Below are 21,392 nucleotides of genomic sequence, written 5' to 3'. Positions count from 1 at the left end.
GTCAGAAGGCAAATGGATCAACAGTTCATTGGCTAAGCATGATGGGAAATCAGTTATAGACAATATGGACAATTTGGTCCAACAGAATGCCTACAAGTTTTGAGAACAGGTTTAATATCAACTTTCTAAAGATCCAAGAAGTGTACAAGAAAAAAATCCAAGTCGCTTCACATTGAATTCGTAACTTTTTGCAGGGCTGAATATTTTAGGTGACATGAACAAAGCACAAAAGTGAACTGCGTTGCCTGTTTTTAAAAAAGGATAATTACATAAGCAGATCAGGTACCCAGTGGAACAGAAAATAACCAATGGGTCAAGTCTGGCATACAAGTTATGTAACTAATTTAACTTTTATCAAGGAGCAAAAAAAGTGATTGCTTCTTGGCACAAATAGGGAAAAGAAAGATAATGCACTGCATAGCATAAATTACAGCAGTTACTGTTGCTCAACAGTAAATACAAAGTATTAAGGTATGAAAATGTTTCTGGAATCAGAAAATAATCCACTACATCAGAATTCAGTTTCAAAGAACCAACATAAAAATGTAGACACTTATTAAAGAGATACTAAAATGAAGCAGTGAAATGAGTAAAATCCATGTAGATGTAGAGATTCAAGGCACCATACTGAAAATTATTAGAGATACACTCCAAAAACAACCAAAACTCTCATGAGTGGATGTTGAGAGAAGGAAAGGTGTTTCAACAAGCGGAACCTGTACCCAAATAAGGATGAGAGCATGAACGCTAAACCACTCAAACCACTGAGTAAGCAAGTGTGATGTCCCTACTGTACAAGTAGAATTAGCTATCACGTGGATAAAACTAACCTGATTGGTAAAAGGAAATAATGCTTCAGGCTCAAGAGCCCTTAAAAAAAGGTTCAATCTAGAGATGACTGTAAATAGCTGCTTATGATCACTTATGACAGCTGGTCACTTTGTGATGAGACAGAATGAGAAATTAGGCATTAATAAAAAAAGGAACATTTATAGAAAAAAATGACAACTATACATCCACAATGGCTGCCTCCAAGTTATCTATTACCACTGCAGAATGAAAAATGAGTCATTGTAATATCTTTTATTAAAAAAAATAATTAAAAACCAGCAGCTCAAAACCCAGCCACAGTTAAACAACAACAAAACAGCACAAGGAAAAGGAAGAAACAAATTAGAAATTAAGTTACACTGAGTTGCTATTTCTGCATCTCAAATACAACATATACTTCAGAAACCATACAATCACAATCAGAAGTATTGAGAAAAGCAAAGCATAATCCAAAGTACAAATAGTACTCATTTTGAAAAAGTACGGGGATAAAAGACTTAGGCGAATAGTTATCAGTACGTCCAAAACATTAAGAGGTTTTGCAGAACTAATACATCTTAAAATTACTGAGACCTTCTGTCACATGTGCTGTCTCTCAGCATTCACTACTCATTATCATGAGTATTATACTGTACTACATGGACCTTGACCTTGGGTAACTGGGGTTTTTTTCCCCTTTTTAGTTATGTTACATAAAAATATTTAACAGGTTCATCCACCTTAAAAATACAGAAGAATAGTACCAAGTCTACGAGGCACTGTAGAAAGTCAGCTCATTCAGCTACCGCACTGGCCAATATCCCAATCTGGGATTCTCCACTCCAGAGATTACAACATTGTACTTTGTTCTGAAGTGTTACAAATTCAAAAAATTATTTGTGGCATAGTAGAAGAGCATCAGACAAACAGTACTTGAAGTAATGATCTCCTAAAGTGGCCTCTATAATGCCTAGCACAACTGTAAAATATAATTAAGGGAAAACAGGCCAAAACAGCTGGAGAGCTGCTGCATATAAACTATTTGGGCAGTCTTAGAAGAGCTGTTGTACAAACAGATGCTAGCAAGCTCAAGAGCAGTAATCTATACCACAGTGAACCATGTGGAATAAAATGGGCATGTATTTCAATTAATCTTTCCAAGCAGATTCTTGTATTGGGAGTTTCATCACCATCACACAGATAACACTCTGGTACTGCTGATGACAGGTACTGTAAGGCATGATAAAAAGTACCTGTGACTGAACAGCATTGCTGCAGGCTTGAGAAAACAGATGGGACATGCACACAATCCTCAGACTGCCCAACACATCTGGTAAATAATTTCAAACACTGGAAATTCAGGTCAAAGTTCTCTTTGTTCATCCAGTCTGATTTCGATTCTGAGGCATAAGGGCTACAGGTGCCCTGAAGAGTAGCAGGAACCTGACTGACCTTTGAGCAAATCTCTCGGCTTACATGATATCTTTCTGAGCACTATTTCACTTCAAAAATGCATAGGCAGGGAGAACACACAGAGAAAAATACCCAAATGTTGGCTATGAAGAGAGGCAGATCTCCATATATTAGCAAGACTGAGGTTTCAATTAAATTTCTATACAATGAGAAAGGGGCAAGTTAGAAGAGTCTGGCAAGATGAAAGTTGATGGGGGAATTACATGGTGCAGCTCTCACTGGGGAGCTGCTGTTGATGCTCCTCTAAATCTTACAGCCAACCTTCTCTTCTGGGGTCTCAGCCTTCTGGCATTCCCAAAATTCTGACAAACTCTCTTATGCCTAGTTCCTGAGGGACTTGCACACTAAGCTCAGCTTTCCTCGAATCCTCACCCTTACCAGCCTTCCTTTTCTTAGAAGATGTTAAAAGCCCATTTGAATCCCAAGTAACCATTCAACCCCTTCCTGAACAAACTCCCGAAGATAGCAGCATGCTAGAGAAACCTCCTGATTCTCAAAGCAGAGCTGAGAGGGGAACAGTATCACAGGAGGTAAAAGAAAGACCTTGGTCATAATGAATCACCGAGCAACTGCTACTCAGGAAAAAGAAAGCTAAGAAGTATTCATAACATCTTTTGTTGTCTTTGTTGCTGTGCTTTAGATTCAAGTCCCAACCCAGCAGAGGATTTACGCGCATAAGAGCATATTCCCACCAAACCCATGAGACTTCTTACATACCAATAGTTAGTCATTTAGATACTGTTCTGGAAACAGGAACTTACTACATAAAGTGATAGAAAACAAGTGGTGCTAAGTCAGCTTTGTGACATTTTAAATAAAAAAGTGATACACACACTGCATAGGTCCCTTAACTTTATAGACTGTAAATCATTCCCATTTTACAGTAGCAGAAAACAAGATGCACAATTTATCATTAGATTGTTTTTTCAGCATGAGAGTAGCCTTCAGATTTAACGATTTCAAAATTATTTGAAATGCACCTTAATAAGTTCTCCTTAAAAAAGGATTTCAAAATCCACTGATCACTTCTGTCATAAAGCACGTTTACTGATAATAAACTAACAACTTTTTCTTCAAGTGTCTGAACTGTATTTGTAATCAAGTTTAGTCACATGCTATTTAGACACAGTATTCACACCCACTTGTATTCCCCTGTAATACAGCACCACCAGACAACACAGGGTGCAGAGTAACCTGTCAGAGCTCTATTTCAGAACCACAGTGCTGTACCAAAACACTTGTGCAAAGGGCAATACAGAGAAGCAGAACTCCAGCAGCATAACAGACATCACCACCTTTGCAAAACTCAGGCAAAGCCCGTAAAGGTCGACCATACAACTTCTGCATGTGAAAACTATAGTTAAAAAGCAAGAGCAGAAATATCAAACCATCAGACTTCATGCACAATGAAGGACATCTGCCTTAGCCCTCCTGCCAGTGTCAATGGCTCCACCTTTTAAACAAATAACCATAAGGTTCTCAGACAACGCTGATTCCCCCTTCTGCATACAAGGGAAGTTACAGAAGCAGAGAGCTGCTTGAAAACTACCAAGAAGTGGCAGCAATAAGGAACAGCTCAGGTAGAACCAAACCATGGCAACTTCAGACAGTGGCTTTTTAATAAGCAGATACCTCATATCCAAGAACTCCTTAATAAATATGATCAAAAATTAAAACACCATAAGAAAACTATTTAAAACAATTTAAGCCAACAAGAATCCTAGCAAACATGACTAGATAAGGAGACCTATACACACACAGATTTCAGAAGGTCTTTCCCATAACATCATCTTCAGGCAACAACTTGGTAGCAAAACAAAAGCTTTTTTTTTTTTTAAATGTCTTTCTAGTAAGTGTTTCATTCTTTGCCAATGCAGAGAATAAATATAGGTATCATACAAACAGCAACAGAAAGGCCATCAGTTAGTAAAAAGGAAAGGTGTTTTTTAAATAAAAAAAAACAAACAAACAAAAAAAAAACAACCGGTAATAATAGCACTATCAAGAGTTAGGAAAACCAGGCTAATAGCTGCATGGGAAATTCCAGAATCCACTGGGAAAGAGAAAGATTAAAACACACTAGCATTCTTCCACAGTCTTCACTGACCTATCATTCTCCTTTAGTACAAATAACTGTAGGTATCCAAAGCACTAGAAAGGAAATGCTCATAAAACTGAAGGGGAAACAAGAATTACTTTGGGATTTAGGGTACACTACCTGGGGCATAATTAATTTTTAAAATCATGTTAAGCCTGACTTTGTGACAAAATATTTGCATTCTTCAGTGTACCGTTACAATTTTGTTCCTTAGCACAATTGGGTCAGCAACACTGCATTTAGCAATACAAAAGGTTCAGAGCATTTCAGCCTCTAAGTGCCCTACTGTGCCCCAGGGATACAGGAGCAGGGACGCATTTCCTTTGGCAACAAAACTGGGACTCATGCCCACTATGGGAAACCTGTTCTGGTTTCAACCATTCTTACTAAGCTTGAATGTGATTAAAGTTACTTTTAATAAAAGGGCACAACATATAATATACTTAAACATAAAAATGAATGTTTCATAGCCACTTGGGATTTTCACAGATACCACAGTTTATCATTTTCTCCTTTGAAAACTATATTTTAATTATTTAATTTCATCCTTATTTCAAGCAAAAATTACCTCAATCATTTCTGCGGACCTTGCTAGACTTTCCATCAAGAAATGGAATAAATGTACATCAGCCAAATAATTACACAACTATTTTAGTATACTTTCCCCGACAATCATTTTTACAAATATACAAAGTCCACTAAACCCTCAACCTGTTTTGTTTGTTTAATGAGAAAGGTCTTCCTCCAGCTGTTTTTCACTACCTGTTTAGGATGCCTGTAGGGCATAGGATCAGCCTCCATTCCTACAGAAGCTATTTTTCCAGTACCACCCTTAGAATTTCTTTTTGCCAGTAGCAAGCAGATGAGAAGGATGTAAGTTCTTGTATGTAGAATCACCTTAAATGTACTGCACAGTGCCAAACAGTTTTACATACCTAACGAATTAAATTCCCTGAAAAAACATTACATAAGAGCATTGAAGCTTCAGAATCATGAGTTTACCTTCCCCTTAACTGGTCTCTAGATGATCTCTTATTTCCCTGGAACGCTTTCCCGTAGCTATTGTAACACACAGTAAGTTTCATTATTTTATTTCCAATGACAATGAAAACCTGCCTTTTTTGTCAGCAGTACAAAAACACATAAACAAGAACAATGTTATTCTCGTATCAACTTTTTTTTGACAAACCTAGCAAGTACGCTTTTTCTATTTAGACTGTCTGAAGGCTGCTTTAATAACCTGTACCTTCTTTACAAATCATCACCTGCAGCATTTTGAATATTCCACACAAATAGATAAGAAAAGGAATCTTCCCTTATTTTTCCGTGCCGAACAGCAGAGAAGGTAGTTGGTGAAATACATTTATTAACAAAATAATGATTGGCTATTACTTACATTGTACTGCATATGATGCCAGGACAACAGCAGAACTAATGGGGCATGACAACCTGGAAAGAGGGGACAATATTTTTATCTAGACATAGACTGTATAAATGTATTGTTAACAATGTTTCTGCAATTAGTTCAGTATGTGAAGACTCATTTATCTTCAAAGAGCATCTGATTTTTTTTCTTACGAAGTTTGTCAGAGCACAGTAGGACTGGACATTAAAAGCTAGCTGCTGCATAACACCTTCTTAAGTGAATGTAAATAATTAGTCTAAAATGACATGCGCATATTCTTGCTGGATGCTTACTTGGGAAAGCAAAAAGGAGCAGGGATTTTTATGGGCCTCTGGACATTATTTTAATAGCTGCAGTCTGGTGTATTTAAAACTAGACACAAACAGTAAAATTAGCCAAATGCCAAGCAAAGACAGTTCTGATTTCATGACCGAAACTGACTCCATAGAACAAGAAAGCCAACACCTGAAGACAATTTACATTTGGCAGCAAATACTCAGACCACCTTTTTCCTATTTTTTAAATGTACAGACACACAGGAATCTCAGACAAAATAACCACGGGGTATGTGCCCACCATATAGGGCATATAACCCTGAAATCATGAGAAATGATAGCATAAAATGCCCTTTGCCACTCCCTCCTGATTACTGCACTACATAGTGGGTCCCCCACTTGGAATACCAGGCCCAGCACACCATGCCTTGCATAAGGATGTCTCAGGCTGACATTGTACCTGCAGACACACAACGTCTCCTACAGCTCATTTGGAACAGACTTCTACACTGTTCTTAAGTGAACTATGTGAAAATTTGTAATGTTTCCTAGCAATTTGATTTTGTTTTAAAGCAATATTTCACAAGATACATTTTTATAGTAACAATATCCTCAGAAAAGTTTTTAAATTTTATTTTTAAAAACAATTCTAAAGAAATTGAAGATTATTCTTCTTACCTTCCTTCCACAATATCAGTCTTCAACTGCAGGAAGAATAAGTGCCTAGAAAAGATTTTTTGGAAAGCAAACATTTATTTTCACATTTAAAAGGTATGGTTTAAATGGTTACATGTATTAGTTTTATTTTATTAGATTTCCTGGCAAGGTATACAAACAGATGAATAAAGCTTAGTGGCATTTGCAAATATGCAGTTATACACCCTCACACTCTCACAACAGTTTTAAAGATCTTTGGTATTCTGTACTACAACTCCAGGACCGCAACATTAATGCCACAACGAACACTACAAAAACCAAACCATTACAGAACTGGGTTTTCTTTCTCCCAGGAATATTCACCTTGGATGTAAAAAAAAACCCCACAACACAAAAAACCCAACCCCAAACTGTGATAGTCTATCTTGAAACTACTCAACAAGCAAGAGACATTTCTCAAGTAGCATATGCTAACAAAAAACCCTTAATTCTCCAAGAGCAGTTCAGTCTTGCTCTTATTAGTGTGGTTGACAATGTGAATTCATAGCGATACTGGAGAGTTGGGATGTGAAGAGCCATAAAGAGCAGGTCTTTAAAATTTCAGTTTAAAAATGCAGGATGGCTTACAACTGCATGATTAGCAAGTACCAAAACCAGGTCAATAGCTAAGTTTTCTACAAGAATATCATTTAACAAACTGTACTATTTATATTCTGAAGTCACTGAAATTAACAAACAATGAAAATGTTACAAAAATGTTACAAAAATGCCAGATTAATAGGTGCCTGTGAATTTTAAATTCCAAGTTCATGTGCACTGAACAAAACAAGTATTCAATTAAAGCCTTGTGACAAGTTAATTGAAAATCACTTATAATTCATGTAGCCCACCCACCCCAAAAACTCAAAGACAGTTTAAAAAATAAACCTTTAAAGGTCTGCTATAAACTGAAGCATTATAGATCTTTGCATGTTACAAGTAATGGGCAAAATAGAAAACAAGAACTGCTATCTGTTCTTCCCAAAACAAAATAAACACCACCCTCCCACACCCTCAGCATTAAGTTTACTACACATGTTCAAAACTGACTCAGTGTTGATACAAAGCTTCTAACGTAGACTTAGGGCATGCAGTTTTATCACTGAACTTTCCTCTTTTTTCATCATTGCATCTGATTAAGGGATTAGAAAAGGAGAAAAAAGGCAATAGGCAATACTTCAAGCAATGAAGAGCTCAAAACCCACAGGAATCCAAGGTGCAAATAAATCAACTACCATCTTTATACTAGCTTATACTCTGGCTGTATTTTGGAGTTGCAGGTTGCATATAGCAGAAACCATTACGAGCATCCCATCAAGCTGTCAATTCCAAACACATTTAACACAGAGTTATACAGTTATCAACCTAATAAAGCATAGTTTGCCAAGATGTGGAGTTGGGAAAGGAGGGCTTTACACATTCTTAGTTCATGGAAGTATACATCAAACAGAAGTTACCTGGTTTGTTCTTGCTGAAGTGTGTTAGGATCAGGTATAAAAAACCTTACACGAAAACGAAGGGTGCAGGGAAAACCTCCTGCAATATTTTAGAAGAGCAAATCAATTCTTTGTTTAAAAAAAAAGAGCCAAAGGTTTTTATTTCTATATTTATAGAAAAAAACCATGAACAACCACATAGAAATCTCATGCGTTTTTCTCACGAAACTAAAAGAAACCACGAGAAATCTCTCCTGATCCCCCAATACCAACTATGAGAAGAAAATACTCTCAAATATTGTGATGCTTTCATTTAAAGTACTTTGTATATGATACTTTACAGAAATTACATTATTTAGTTATTTTTGTCTCTTAGGTATTAGAAAAAAGCAGCAAATAGATTTAAAGCATCTCAATCGGGATAGTGCTCAATTCTATCCTACATATAAATACAAGAAATTAGCAGAAGTTCACCATATTAACTTCATGTATTTTTATTTCAATTAATACACAATCTACAGCATATGGTAGAAATAAGAGCTGAAAAACATAGCTCAAGTTTCACAGCACAAATTGGGACAGTGTCACTCAGTCCTCCTAAACTGCTATTTGACAGGGTCACACTGGCCAGTTTGTCCTTCTTGGTAAGCATGCCATGTTGCCCAAAGCTGTTTATAAACAAGACATACTAGAGCAACACATGCACTTGGAACCGTGTGGTGTTGGTTTTCGGTTTGTTTGGTTTTTAATAAAAACAAGCCTAGGTGTTTTTTTATTTTTCCTTATTCTACTTGAGACAAGAAATTGCCAGAACCTATACATTAAACTGGCTCCACTTCCCTCAATCAAAACCCCTCTTCTTTATCTTCTGTATCAGGAGGAACTCAGTGGCACCATGATATGAGTACTGCTTTCATGGCCATGATGTCCAACACTGTTCAGAAGCCAGGTTTAGATGCTATTACAGCAAAGTTAGTGACCTACCAGGTCTTACAAGCACTCAGGTAGCAGTAAGAGAAGTAGAAAGCTCTTCTGAAAAGTCGGGAAGAGGTAAGACTTGCTCTTAAAGATAATCTACCATCTGTATGCACTAATTTACAAGAACTGTATTTATTCTAGTCATAAGGACACAGAAAAGCAGGACTACAGTTACAATCAAGATATTAAAAACAAGTCTTACCTTTTAACTGCTTTCTAATAGGTTTGTTTGGTTCAAGCCATCGCTGTGAAATGAAAAACTATTAGATGGATTAAAAATATTTACAAATAAATACTGTTTACTTATGTGTATGTGTGTGCATGTATGTGTGTATACATACAAGTGTATGCATATATGTGTGTATATATGTATACACACATATACATGCACACACATTTATTATTTACTATACTTACAGGTGAATCTACTGAAGTTTCATTTTGCTGTAAACCAAAATATTCCTTCTCTGTCACACCAAACTGGTTATAGGTCATATCCAACAAAATCTGTCCAGTGTCTTGTTTCTGAAAACAAGAAAACTTTAGAAGTTAAACTCTGCAACACTTAAGATACAATTAATTGAAATAAATCTGTTTTTAAACAAATGTAACTCATGACTAAAAATAACTGCTAAGTCATTGGTTCAAAATTTCTCAGCAATAAGAACTTTGATAAAAGTTTTTTTTTTCTTTAAAGAGGCTTTCTTTCCAAAATACGTTAGCCATGTGAAATCTCATAATATGAATTGACATGAACTCAAAGTCCTTGAGGTCGGTCCAGCAATTTACTTTTAAGCAGACAACTCCTCCCTTGACCACAGTCTTTAAGGAGCAATGCCGCCCTCCGCAGCTGTAGCCTGCAAGGATGGCTTATGGCCACATGGGGCTGCTCTAGCCCCTGCTGTCACCACAAAAGCAGCGCACTCTTTCCGTATCAGCTGTCAAAAGGCAAAGTCAGTACACATTTAGGATGGGGTAAAAAAAGTAGAAAGATGCTGTTCTCCAGCCATAAGATTCTGTACTTCAACCTGAACTCCCACCTGCCCCTCAGCCTCCACATGCTCAGCTGCCATTCAGCCACCCCACTTTCTGCCTAGATGTCCCTCAAAACAGGTATCCCAGAAGAACCGGTGCAACAGGGAATTACACAGGCAGCAGAGATCCAGAAGCATAAGCATGGTATAATTTTCCCCAAACCAAAGAAGTATCTCCATGCCATGGCACTAGGGAGAGCAGATTAACCAACTTCTGCCAAAGAACACTGTAAACCAATTCTATTAAAAAAACCAACCACAAGAAGAAACAAACAAAACCCCTCAACAAGATTACAATCCTAAACATGCTAATATGTAATAAATAGCTTGCAAACCTCTATGGCATTTTAGGTCTAGATTTTCATATGCAAAATTGCTGGACAGAACAAAAATCATGCTATTTGTTTGATATCTTGTCTATTCAAAAAATTCTAGCAAACTAATTTTTCATATCATCTTCCAAATCTCACTCTTAAAAGTAGAAACAAACTGCACACATACAAAAAAAAAATCTACCAGAGGAAAATTATTTAGAGTGCAAAAGACAAGCACTTTGTTCTGAAACAAATTTCCTAAAAATTAAGTCCCATTTTAATCAAGTTCTGATTTCTTAAACAAATTTCTTAATTTCTTAATCTCTTGAAACAAATGACAATGTATAAACATGATAGTGACCACATTTTTGTGGATGGCCCCAGTCTTACTGCGTGCATAAGAGTCCTCACTTAATAAGCTAAGAACTCAATATCATATTCAGTTCTTTGTCTAGACCTTGTTTATTATACAACACTCAAGTCTTGTTCAGAAGACAGACTTATCTTTTTTTTTTTAAACAGGGTACCACACTGTTGTAATGAGTGCTTTACATAGTAATATATTCCATAGTCTTCCTCTATCTCATAAAAGAATTCTTCCTATTTAAAAGATGGGAAAAGAACAACACAGATCCAAGCAAAAAGATACTCATCTGGCTACCTTATTTTGGAGGATGGGATGATATTATCCAACTCTTCCTATTGCTAGAGCAGAACTCCTAGTAGCTCATTTGTGATTTGAATGCTACATCAGTCTCCAGATGCAAGGTAAGGTAACAGCCAACTATTGGCCTCCTGTGAAAAGCTGTGCCCATTTTTCTGGAGCAAAGTCACATACAAAGAAAACTATGTAGGCAACACTCAACTGTCTTATGTATGAGACTACTCTTTCCCCTCCAACAGTCTCCCATCTTACTTAACTTTCACAAGAAACATCTGAGGTCTTGCAAGTCCACTCAAAACTGTAAATCTGTGCAGCCATCAAAAGCAGCGGCTCTGTCCCCTCCAGCTGCACATTCCTACTCCCTCCTTTTGGACAGGCTACTGTTCCTTGGGATATTCAAACCACAGCACAGATCAAACCCATTTTTTTTTCTGAAATAGTGTAGACCTAGATCCAGCTTAGAAACTGGAATCTCAGTGACAGGTAAGGACCACACATCGCCACAGTGCCATGCATCTGTCAGGCAGTTCTGTCCAGCACCATCAATGACGTGGGCTCTGCTATGAAGACTGATACTTGCTATCAGAGATAATCCATATATGTACACAAGAGGGCTCTATGAAAACAGCAGATGCCGCCTTAATCCTCTGAAATAATGGGCATTTCCTGATGTGAATACATTCATCTTTAGCACTGCCTTACTCTACCTATCATATTCGTTTCCCCAGGGTTGTGTTTTTATAAGCAGAATGTTAAAACACTTTCAAGGGACATCACATGACATCTGCACAACTTAGAAGTGTAATTGCACATCTATGGTGCATACTCCTGATACAAGCTAAATGAGCAACTGTTGTGACCAGAAGTAGCAATAACAGGGGGTAAGACATACACTTTATTAAAAAAAAAGTGTTCAGGCATCTCAGGTTTCGTTACAAATGGGGCAGAAGACCACAGAAAGCAGATTCTTCTGCTGATTTTCTCTCTGAATTTTGACACTTCTGACTTGCTTCAGTCTCCTTTCTTTGCAAGCATTATCTCCTAATTCCCTTCTCATTTTTCATGCTTCTGGTCCTTCATGCCAATTCAGATGCCTTCACCTTCTGTCTCCCTGCGCTCTCCCAGTTGCATCCCCCACCTCTCCCCGACACACATGAATTGCTAAGCCTTCTTACCACTTCCCTGTAAATAAGGAAATAAGCTCCCTACTACAATATTCTTGCACAGCAGTCACAATTCTCTTTGCAATATTCCCATGGGTCTCCCAACCCTAAACCCAGCTGCTCAGGCAACACCAGTCTCTTCCACCCACGTATCTACTATTTCCTTCTCTTCCTCCTCTTCACATTTCCTATCAAAAGCAATTTCCAACACTACTTTTCTGTAGCTCCAGTTCTTGCTCTCTGGTATTAAAAGCACAAAACTTCTTCCACAGTGCCTAGATCAAGGTACCCACTCCAGAAATCTAAGCTAAGTACAAAATGGAATTTAAATTGTTAACGTCTTCTTCACTTGTTAAAATTCCCAAAGCTGAAGGTTTTTATTATTTTTCCTCAAGAAAATCTATATTTATTTGGCTTTGTCTTAAACACCTGAATTATTTTTCAGCCTATACACCTAAAAATAAAGCTACTACATGGCTCATGCTGTGCAATCTTCAATCTATTTTGCATATAAACAGTTTTGAGATCTAGGTGTAAAGTGAGGCAGGCTAAGCATGTCACATCACCGCTTTTGAATTTTGACATCCATTCCAACACAGTCCATAGCCACAGTGTCCTCTATACTACAGCATGTCAAGTGCTTTACAATACATCATATTCTCTCTCCCTCAGCCATAGGAAGAAGGCAAAACAATATCAACACCGCTCAGCTAAAGTGGTCATTAGAACCAAGTTCTTCTTAACCCTGACAACCATTACAGCAAGTAGTTAAGATATTCTTAATAAAGCTCTTGCTTTTCTACAATGAGGTAAAACAAATGATGCATTTTCCACACTATCCTATTCTGTTACAATAACACAAGCTCTTAAGATAATCTTAAAAATTTTCAAGTTTTTCCTACTAAAAAGACATTTCTAAGAGGTTTGCGTGTCTCCACCCTGAAAAGAAATCTCCATTTATTTCACCTTCCTGACATCTACCAATCCTGATTCTGAACTGTTAAGTTTTTCATCAACCACCTCATAACCACACACCATTCACCTCCATTTAAATCTGCCTTGAAATATATTTCACCTTTATGTTGGATAGGCCAAAAATTAATATTTAAAGCAGTCATAACTAACACCTATTACATTCTGCCTGTGTCACAATGATTTCCTGTTATAATTTAGATTAGTCAAGTTTAATTTCTAGTAAGCTACGTGATTTTGAAAAGAAAGAACCCCTTCACTATTTTTTATGTCAAGACTGCCTAGAAGCTGGGGAGTTCAAGAGCCACTGTCCTAAGAACTGCATAAACATGAGTAAGGACTGCTAGTTCTTTGGAGTGGAGGGGTAAATATGCAAGCAATCCTTCTCAAGTTTATCATTTTCTACAGGTAAGTGGTACAAAGTGACACTTTAAGAGGACAGTGCAACATATAGCACATCTACCTGTCCCTCTCCTCTGCAAAAGCTTTTATCCCACTTTCTGGCAACGATAACCTCACAGTTAAGCACCACCTAAGCTTTTGCAAATTCAGTCTCACTTCAGACACAATACCCATTGCCCCTCATGTGCTGTTTGAGGTCATCCTTTCCTAATTTAGCCTGTAACAGTCATCCACCACCAAACAGTCTGTGTCCTTTGGTCCCAATACGCCTATAAGGTTGAACAAAGTGCTAACTTCTAACTTCCACACTAATTTTCCACACAGTTAATTTATTTGCTCTTCTGCTAACTGTCCTCTTCTCTTCCTGGAATTTATTTACTCACCTGATGCTCTTATTCAGAGCATGCAAGATTTTGTTTAGGTAGAATAAACAGACCGGTCTCTTCTTTCTTTAGGTCCAGACTTTTGCAGAGCATCCTAGCTGTACTTTCTATGCCTGCCTGACTGGAACTTCCCACTTTTGACTGCAAGTAGCCAGCATCCACACGTGACATTCCCTGGAGGGTGGCCTCGATGCCAAGACTAACACCGTTAATACTTCCTTGACATTGGCTGAAGATTCCTGCCTGGTGCATAATAGCACTCACCTTTTTCAAAACGGTAACACATGAGCAGCTCAGCCTGCAAACTACCAGTGTTCTCGCCCTCTATTGTTTGCAACTGAAAATTGAGCTTAAAAAAGCCCATTACCTCATCTTATGAAAGCTATTAGTTTACACTACTGATTTCCCTCACTGCAATTACTCCTTGTTCAAGATAACCTATCCACTACCTCATATTTCTGTACTTTTTTTATTGTTAATAATGCCTCAAACCTTACATTTTTGATTTACTGAAAAAGATTCAATAGCAACATGTTAATTAAATTTGTCAGGAACTCTATTAATGTCCTTGCACTGTTTAACAGCTCCTTTTCAGCAAGATCTACTGCTGCCTCTCAAGCCAACTCCCTGCCCATCCCGTAACTCTTCTAGATTCCATACACTCCAGCGCAGTATTTTCCTGTATAAAGGTCATACAAAATATTTATCCAAGCCCACAGAATTTTGACCCACTGCATTTCCTCTGCCTCAAAAATGATTTAAAACAAACATATACATGACGTTAGTCATTCCAGTTCTAACTGGAAAAAGCTCCCCTCTGCTCGTTCCTTCCTTCAGCATTTATTATGAAGTCAGGCCCCATGAAGAGCTACGACTAACAAGCCTGCTGTAGGTCAGATCACTTTCTCACTGTCCTCAAAGGCATCATCAAATTTCATACTGTCTTACTGTTTTCCAGTCATAGAGTATAGAGTGCTTCACTATAAAACTAAATATTTGTTGCCAGCCTGAAACTTCATACAGCAGTTTTTTAAACATGCAGGGACACAGATTAGCTTTAAACTGTCTTGTATTATCAAACAGTATCCAGTAGGAAAACTTAGTGACAAAGATTTAACAATTCTGCATCATTGCATTTTACTATGAGTGGTTTAAAATTATAAAATTCATACCCACAATCAAAAAGAACCTTTAAGACTTGTATCTCTACCCATTATTTTAAACCTACCAATAGTAATTGTTGGTGTTAATTGTAATAATCATGTTCCTTCTCAAATACTGGAAGAAGGAACTCAACTGAGATGGTGGGGAAGGAAAAACATTCCTTAGAATTTGAATCTTAAGTTGTGCAACTTTTCTCACTATTAATGCCTAATCATTTTATTTCTAGAAGGAAACCCTATTACTAAAAGCCAACTACTCTAAAAGCAAAAATCACAGGTACTAAGACATAAGTGTCAACTCCAATGCAATACAGAAGTGATCTGACACTAAATTTTAGCTCTTCACAAAAGTCAATTTACTGAAACTTCCCAAGTGGTCATCCCTGGTAAATGAGTCAAAATAGAGCAATAATGGAAAATTGCTGCATGTTTATACCAGAAGTTACAAATAAATTTGCATTATTGCTCAACATACACTTCTTAAACACACCCAAATATGGTATGTGAGCACATTCTGTAAGTGTTAGAATGACAACTAACATCTTCCTAACATGGAAAGGTTATGCATTACAGCAAGACAAAGGTAATATAAGAAAGAGAAGTAAATTAACCTTATCACAAAATTGAAAGACCTGGAATTTATTGGGAGGCTTCAAGAAAACCTGGATATAATTAAAATCAAGGGCAACGGTCAATAAAGTGCAGTCAAGTCTTTGTCTCAAATGTGTTTTTGAAAGAACATTTCTAACTCTTAGTTTACATGCCCCTTCTATTTTTTGCCTGGTCTCTGGACATGTTCCATCTAAATACCAAAACCCATAATGGGGGAAAGACAAGAAAGGCCGTTTCAGCCTTGTGGACTGAACATACATTTCTTATTTGGAGTGTAAGCAATGTAGCGGAATGTGTCTGTCTGTACTCCCATGCGAACTTTCTTGATAATGATGACCTAAGAACAGTATATAACTCAAGTTACACTGATTAACTCTGTGATATCATCAACACAAATTTCAGATACACCAAAACTGTAATATAAACACCTTTAAATAAAAACAATGACTAAAACAGCCTATCACTTCACTACTCTGACAAAGCCAAAAATCCAGAAGAAAAATGGCACTGCTCTCTTTAAATTAAGTATTTACAGTTGGTCAGGCTACTGATATTCTTTGGGATAAGTGCTTAATAAGAATAAATTTGCAGGAATCAAATTATGCATCTATCTTCAGGTTTCTCAATAGATAGAAAGTCCCTCAGGTTATTTCCATAAGCAAAATCTACCTTCCTTTTTCCTTTGCCTAGTTTTAGGATATTTGGTTTTCATTCACATTGATACAGATGCACTGGGGAAAGAAAGTATCATGTGGCAGAATGACAATGAGACCTATAGCTATAACTTTGAAAGTTTCATAAGCCCATGTAGTTTACTAACAAAGTCTGATGTGGGCTCTATAAAGATACTGTTGCTACAGAATGAAAAGAAAGTCCTATCTTTATTCTCCCTGTTCTCTAAAAGATTTAGTATTTGGAGATACCGTGAATGTTCTACCATCATTTTAAAGATGTCACTTAGTACTAGTTCAAAATTTCAAAATACGTAAATTGCTCTTTTCAGTGTGTCAATAGGTTGTAAGTTTAGACTACTTGATCTGCCATCTTTGTATTAAATTTAAATTCATCTCAAATTTACTAGCCTTGAGCATCTGTGCAGTGCCAACAAGACATTAAACTGACAACTTAGGAATATCTATTTGCTTACTCAAAGCAAATTTCTCTCAAGTGTCTTCTTAGCGGTGATGTTTCTTTTCTTTGAAGTTATTTTTCTGTATAACCCCCTATGCCTTTGAATGAAATCCTCTTGCAGTAAGAATTCTGTGTTCAGATAGCTGCTACATGACAAAGCAATGCTCAGTATTTTTCAGTCTGTTGTCATCAGAATGGGAGGAGTCTCTTATTTCATTTATTATATTAAATGGACAAAGGCCAAGCTTTGAGTATTCTGCTTTTCCCCATTCACTCTCCACTATTTGTGCTAGAGAAGCATAATCTTGTATACGAACATAAAGCACACATGTATACATAAATATTAGTCTAATATTAGTTCAAACTGTAACATATATCCAAACTTAGAGCTTTGATAAATCACAACCAGATACCACCAGCCCACAAAGATATAACTCTGAAAAACTCCCAACCTCAATGTTCCAGTGATATGTTGAAGTTCTTTTAAAGAGAAAACACTACACTCTATGCTTTAAAAGAGGTGTTTCTGTTCAGTTCCAATTCTCCAAACTCAGACAGGAGAGAAAAATTCAACAGATTTCAGCAACAACAGTAAAAACTGAGACAGTAAAAAACCCTAGAAAACATTTACAACATTCACAAGACATAGTATGTCTTTTTATCCATGTATTTTGTATCTATGTCTAGTCATTTCAGAAAGCACTTAATTTTAATAATGTATTACTATGTTATTAAATACATTGCTGTTTATTTGTCTTATGGATAATCATGCCATGTGATATGCATATTTAATTTCTTAAAAACATAGAATTATCAATTGATCTGGCATCCAGAAATTAATAACTAATGGAGAAAAATCAAATCTATAAATCAATGTCTTGATGTGAGAAAGTTTCTTCAAAGCAACACAAAAAGACTTCACTAGTGGGGAAAATCTGTTCAGAGCAAAACTTATTTTCTTCAATACATGACTAGCTGATTCCCAGGCTGACCACAGACCTGAGTTACTCTTTGCTCACAGGCATAAAACTGAATGATGTTGGCAATTAAAATAAAAACACACACACACACACACAGAGGCACAAACTTCACAAAGCTGAAGTTTTCTGTTAACGTAAACTGAACCTGGATACAAGTTTTCTGCAGCTGGCTTCAACCCCTTTTGAGAACTAGACCTTGCAACACAACCATAGTGCAGCAAAGCCTGTTCTCAGGCAGTCATCAAGGTTAGATAATCAAGAAGGGCCATCCCAGCAGATAAGTGCAGGCTCCCTCAGTACCAGTATGAAAGCTCAGTACTTGAACGTAAATCTTCTGGTAAACCTCTTCCTTGCGTTAGCCTGTAACATAGCAGGGTAGCCACGCTCCCCGCCTCTTTTCAATAAAGCAATAATGGGTCCTGCATTACCCCTATGGCAGTTCAGCATTACAGCTGCAGCAAAGGAGGCCCTTCCAGTTCCTGGATGAAGGGAGTACATCAGGGATACCCTGGGGCTATGCTGAAGGCAGGGAGAGAAATCAGTTGGGTCCGGAGTTTCAAAATGGTTCCTATTTATCATACTGCACTCACTGCTTAAAGGATGAAATGAGAAGCAAAGTTCACTCATACAGTGCTGGTCTTCAAGCCAAGCCCTAAATCTAAAGCTGTGTAAACACTTGTTTACAAGGAAAAATATACTACTATGTATGGATTTCAAAAACTTTTAAATTCTTCATTTTTCAAAGATCATTGTGCAGGGGGAGAAGGCAATTTGCTAGTTCACTGACTGACAAGGCAATCCTATAGGGCATGCTGGAGGCAAACAATGGAATTTATATACTAATGTGTTGTTCTTTCTCTTATATACCTACTCTTCTTGTACCCCACTCCTCAATGTTAGTTACTTTATATATACACACACACATATACACACACATATAAATACACATATATAGTATATATACTATATATACACACTACATATAGTATATAAAATATATGCTAAAATGAGACTAATTCTGTATATATATTAGAATCAAAATCATCTGTTTACCTATCAAATAATTTCTATTTCAATAAATGTCCAACAGACAAAGTTCAAAAAAATCAGTCTGCAAAGAGAACTGTAATAATACTTAGGAAAATACAGTTTTCAGGTGAAGTTTTGAATCTCCTATAAGAAAGCATTGCACAGTCTAAGATATCCAACAACGCAGGTTCCTCAGCAAAACACTTCTCAAATAGAGTAAATTGGATAAAACAAGTATCATATACACAAATTCACACAATTGTACTTAAATTCATCTACAGTTTTTCTGCACGGTCAGATAATTCTACTGAAAATTGATTGAGGAGTGAAGTTATTTCCTTTGTTGTCATTTAAAAACAAACTAATACTTTTAATCAGTACTGAAGGATATAAACCAAAATATTTACAGAATAAAATACAGTAAAGAATGTAGAGTACAAACCTCCGTTAATCCCCTTTCCCTCCCTGCTCCCAGATAAAGAGACTACATTGAAGTATAAAAGACTGAACAGAACTGTCCTACTAAGCCACGATGTTTTCACTATTTACACCATCTCTGCATTTCAGAAAATATGTACTGACATCACTACAGGAATTTACAAGGCCTTCTCCTTTTAGCACTACCAGACTCTTGATGGGAGAAAAGGAGGAGCACATCCAAATTTGGGAGTCCCTTTTAATATGAATTACTTATTCATAGCTGATAACGATCACCAGATCTGTTTCCTCATGGTTCCCATATCATACAGAAGACCTTTTTCCAGATAGAATCCGCATGCCATGATTTTATGACATTTCAGTTGGTTGACTCTGAAGAAAATTAAAATAGCACTTTATATATCCAATTTCATAACCAGTAATTCTGCAATTTGTAATGGCAAAGCTATATCTTCATCATCTTTTGGAAATTCCATGCCTCAGGGTCCTATATTTGATCTTCAACTTTCAAACAAATTTCTATATATTTAAAAAAAAGTAGTTTTCCAAACTTACGTTGACTTTGAAGCTTTGTACTGAGCCATCCAAAAAGTGGACGTTACAGATTATCTCTGATCGGGTTTTCTCTTTTGGTAGTTCTGATGCTCGTATGTTATTTATCCTCCCACCTAAGGCTCGTAAACGGGAGTTCATAACTATTGCTGAATAACCTATAAAACAAAAATTATGTTTAATAACATAATTCTTATAATTCACTATGTTTCATTTATGTTTTTTTGGAGAAACCCACAATATCATGAAGACCTGATTACACCCCAAATACCTATAGTAACAAATGCTTCTTATAGAAAAGAATGATTTGTAAAACTAGCGCATTGTAAACCAAAACATAAATGCATATATAGAGGGGCTTCCATGTTCTAAATGCGAACATTCTAAACAGAATCACAGGTAACCCCTGCAATGTACACTTAGGTTAGGCATGGGCCATTGCCTTAGTTTAAAATCAGTAGAAAACCCAAACACCTACTATAAACCAGGAAGGCAATGTCAATACAAGTTTTTATCATCTGTAACTAGTAAATCCCTTATCCCCTTATAGATTTCCTACATATTTCTATATTTACCATACAAGTTTCACTACAATAAAGCAATTCTGTTTACTCTCAACTGACAAAACAGTCTTGAGTTAATGCAGATCACATTCTGTCAAATACCATTTTGTTTCAGGAATATATATACAAACACCATATGTAAGGCAACCAAAACTAACATTAAAAGCATGTCAATATTTTACAGCCTAGCATACATAAATTCATGAAGCCAGAAATTTATATCCGTTAAGAACATCCCACCAAAAAAAAAAAAGTTGCTCTGTTGGAGTATGTTTTTTTCTTTTTTGGAAAAATCTTCATGAACACCGAAACTCTGAAAACCAGTTTTCACAAATGAAAAAAAACCCAAACCAACCCACCCCCCACAAACAGAAAAAAGCCATTCATTGAAATAAGAGATGAATTAAATATAGTCAAGCCTGTAAACATTCCAAGCTTCTCTTCACTGGATCAGTTTACCAATTAACATCACAGCATATAAAGCCAGCTGGCAAGCGAAGCAGAGGATTGTTTTCCAGGTTAATTACCATACCAATTACCAAATCATGCCTTACTTATTGGAGACTAGCTACAAGAAAACTTGCAAAATATGAGTGTTTCCTAGACTGCTGGTCAAGCTAGACAGGACCAACATCAGGACTATTTTGCAATCTCCCCTTATTTGTGTATCTACCTTAAAACATAAGCTGGCTTTTCTTTTAAGCAGCTAAAGAAACTAAACAATTTATAATAAAAATCACCTAAAAATTCTGAAGCATCATATCTACTCACACATCACTACAAAAAGCAAATGTGAAATGCACGAGGTGCCATGAGATGCA

The 21,392-nt window shown here is 36.6% G+C and overlaps 1 protein-coding gene across 5 annotated transcripts in view; it reads right to left on the bottom strand.

The window, feature by feature from the left end:
* The window catches only part of PTPN3 (protein tyrosine phosphatase non-receptor type 3), a 137,241-nt gene that overhangs the window by 84,967 nt on the left and 30,882 nt on the right, over positions 1 to 21,392 (bottom strand). For 3 of the 5 annotated variants that reach the window (XM_074824858.1, XM_074824877.1, XM_074824867.1), the window contains 6 exons: positions 20,012 to 20,166; positions 9,589 to 9,696; positions 9,374 to 9,431; positions 8,215 to 8,293; positions 6,740 to 6,784; positions 5,778 to 5,830 (listed from right to left, as the gene is read on the bottom strand). In XM_074824858.1, coding sequence (XP_074680959.1) covers positions 5,778 to 5,830; positions 6,740 to 6,784; positions 8,215 to 8,293; positions 9,374 to 9,431; positions 9,589 to 9,696; positions 20,012 to 20,149 — 481 coding nt within the window. In that variant the 5' untranslated portion in view covers positions 20,150 to 20,166. Of the gene's footprint in view, positions 1 to 5,777; positions 5,831 to 6,739; positions 6,785 to 8,214; positions 8,294 to 9,373; positions 9,432 to 9,588; positions 9,697 to 20,011; positions 20,167 to 21,392 lie in introns of those variants that run through there. The other 2 variants (XM_074824886.1, XM_074824895.1) reach the window with 2 other exon arrangements.

The sequence above is a fragment of the Strix aluco genome, chromosome 1 (assembly GCF_031877795.1).
Source record: "Strix aluco isolate bStrAlu1 chromosome 1, bStrAlu1.hap1, whole genome shotgun sequence".
Classification (NCBI taxonomy): Eukaryota; Metazoa; Chordata; class Aves; order Strigiformes; family Strigidae; genus Strix; species Strix aluco.
This window is presented reverse-complemented; position numbering and strand designations above follow the sequence as displayed.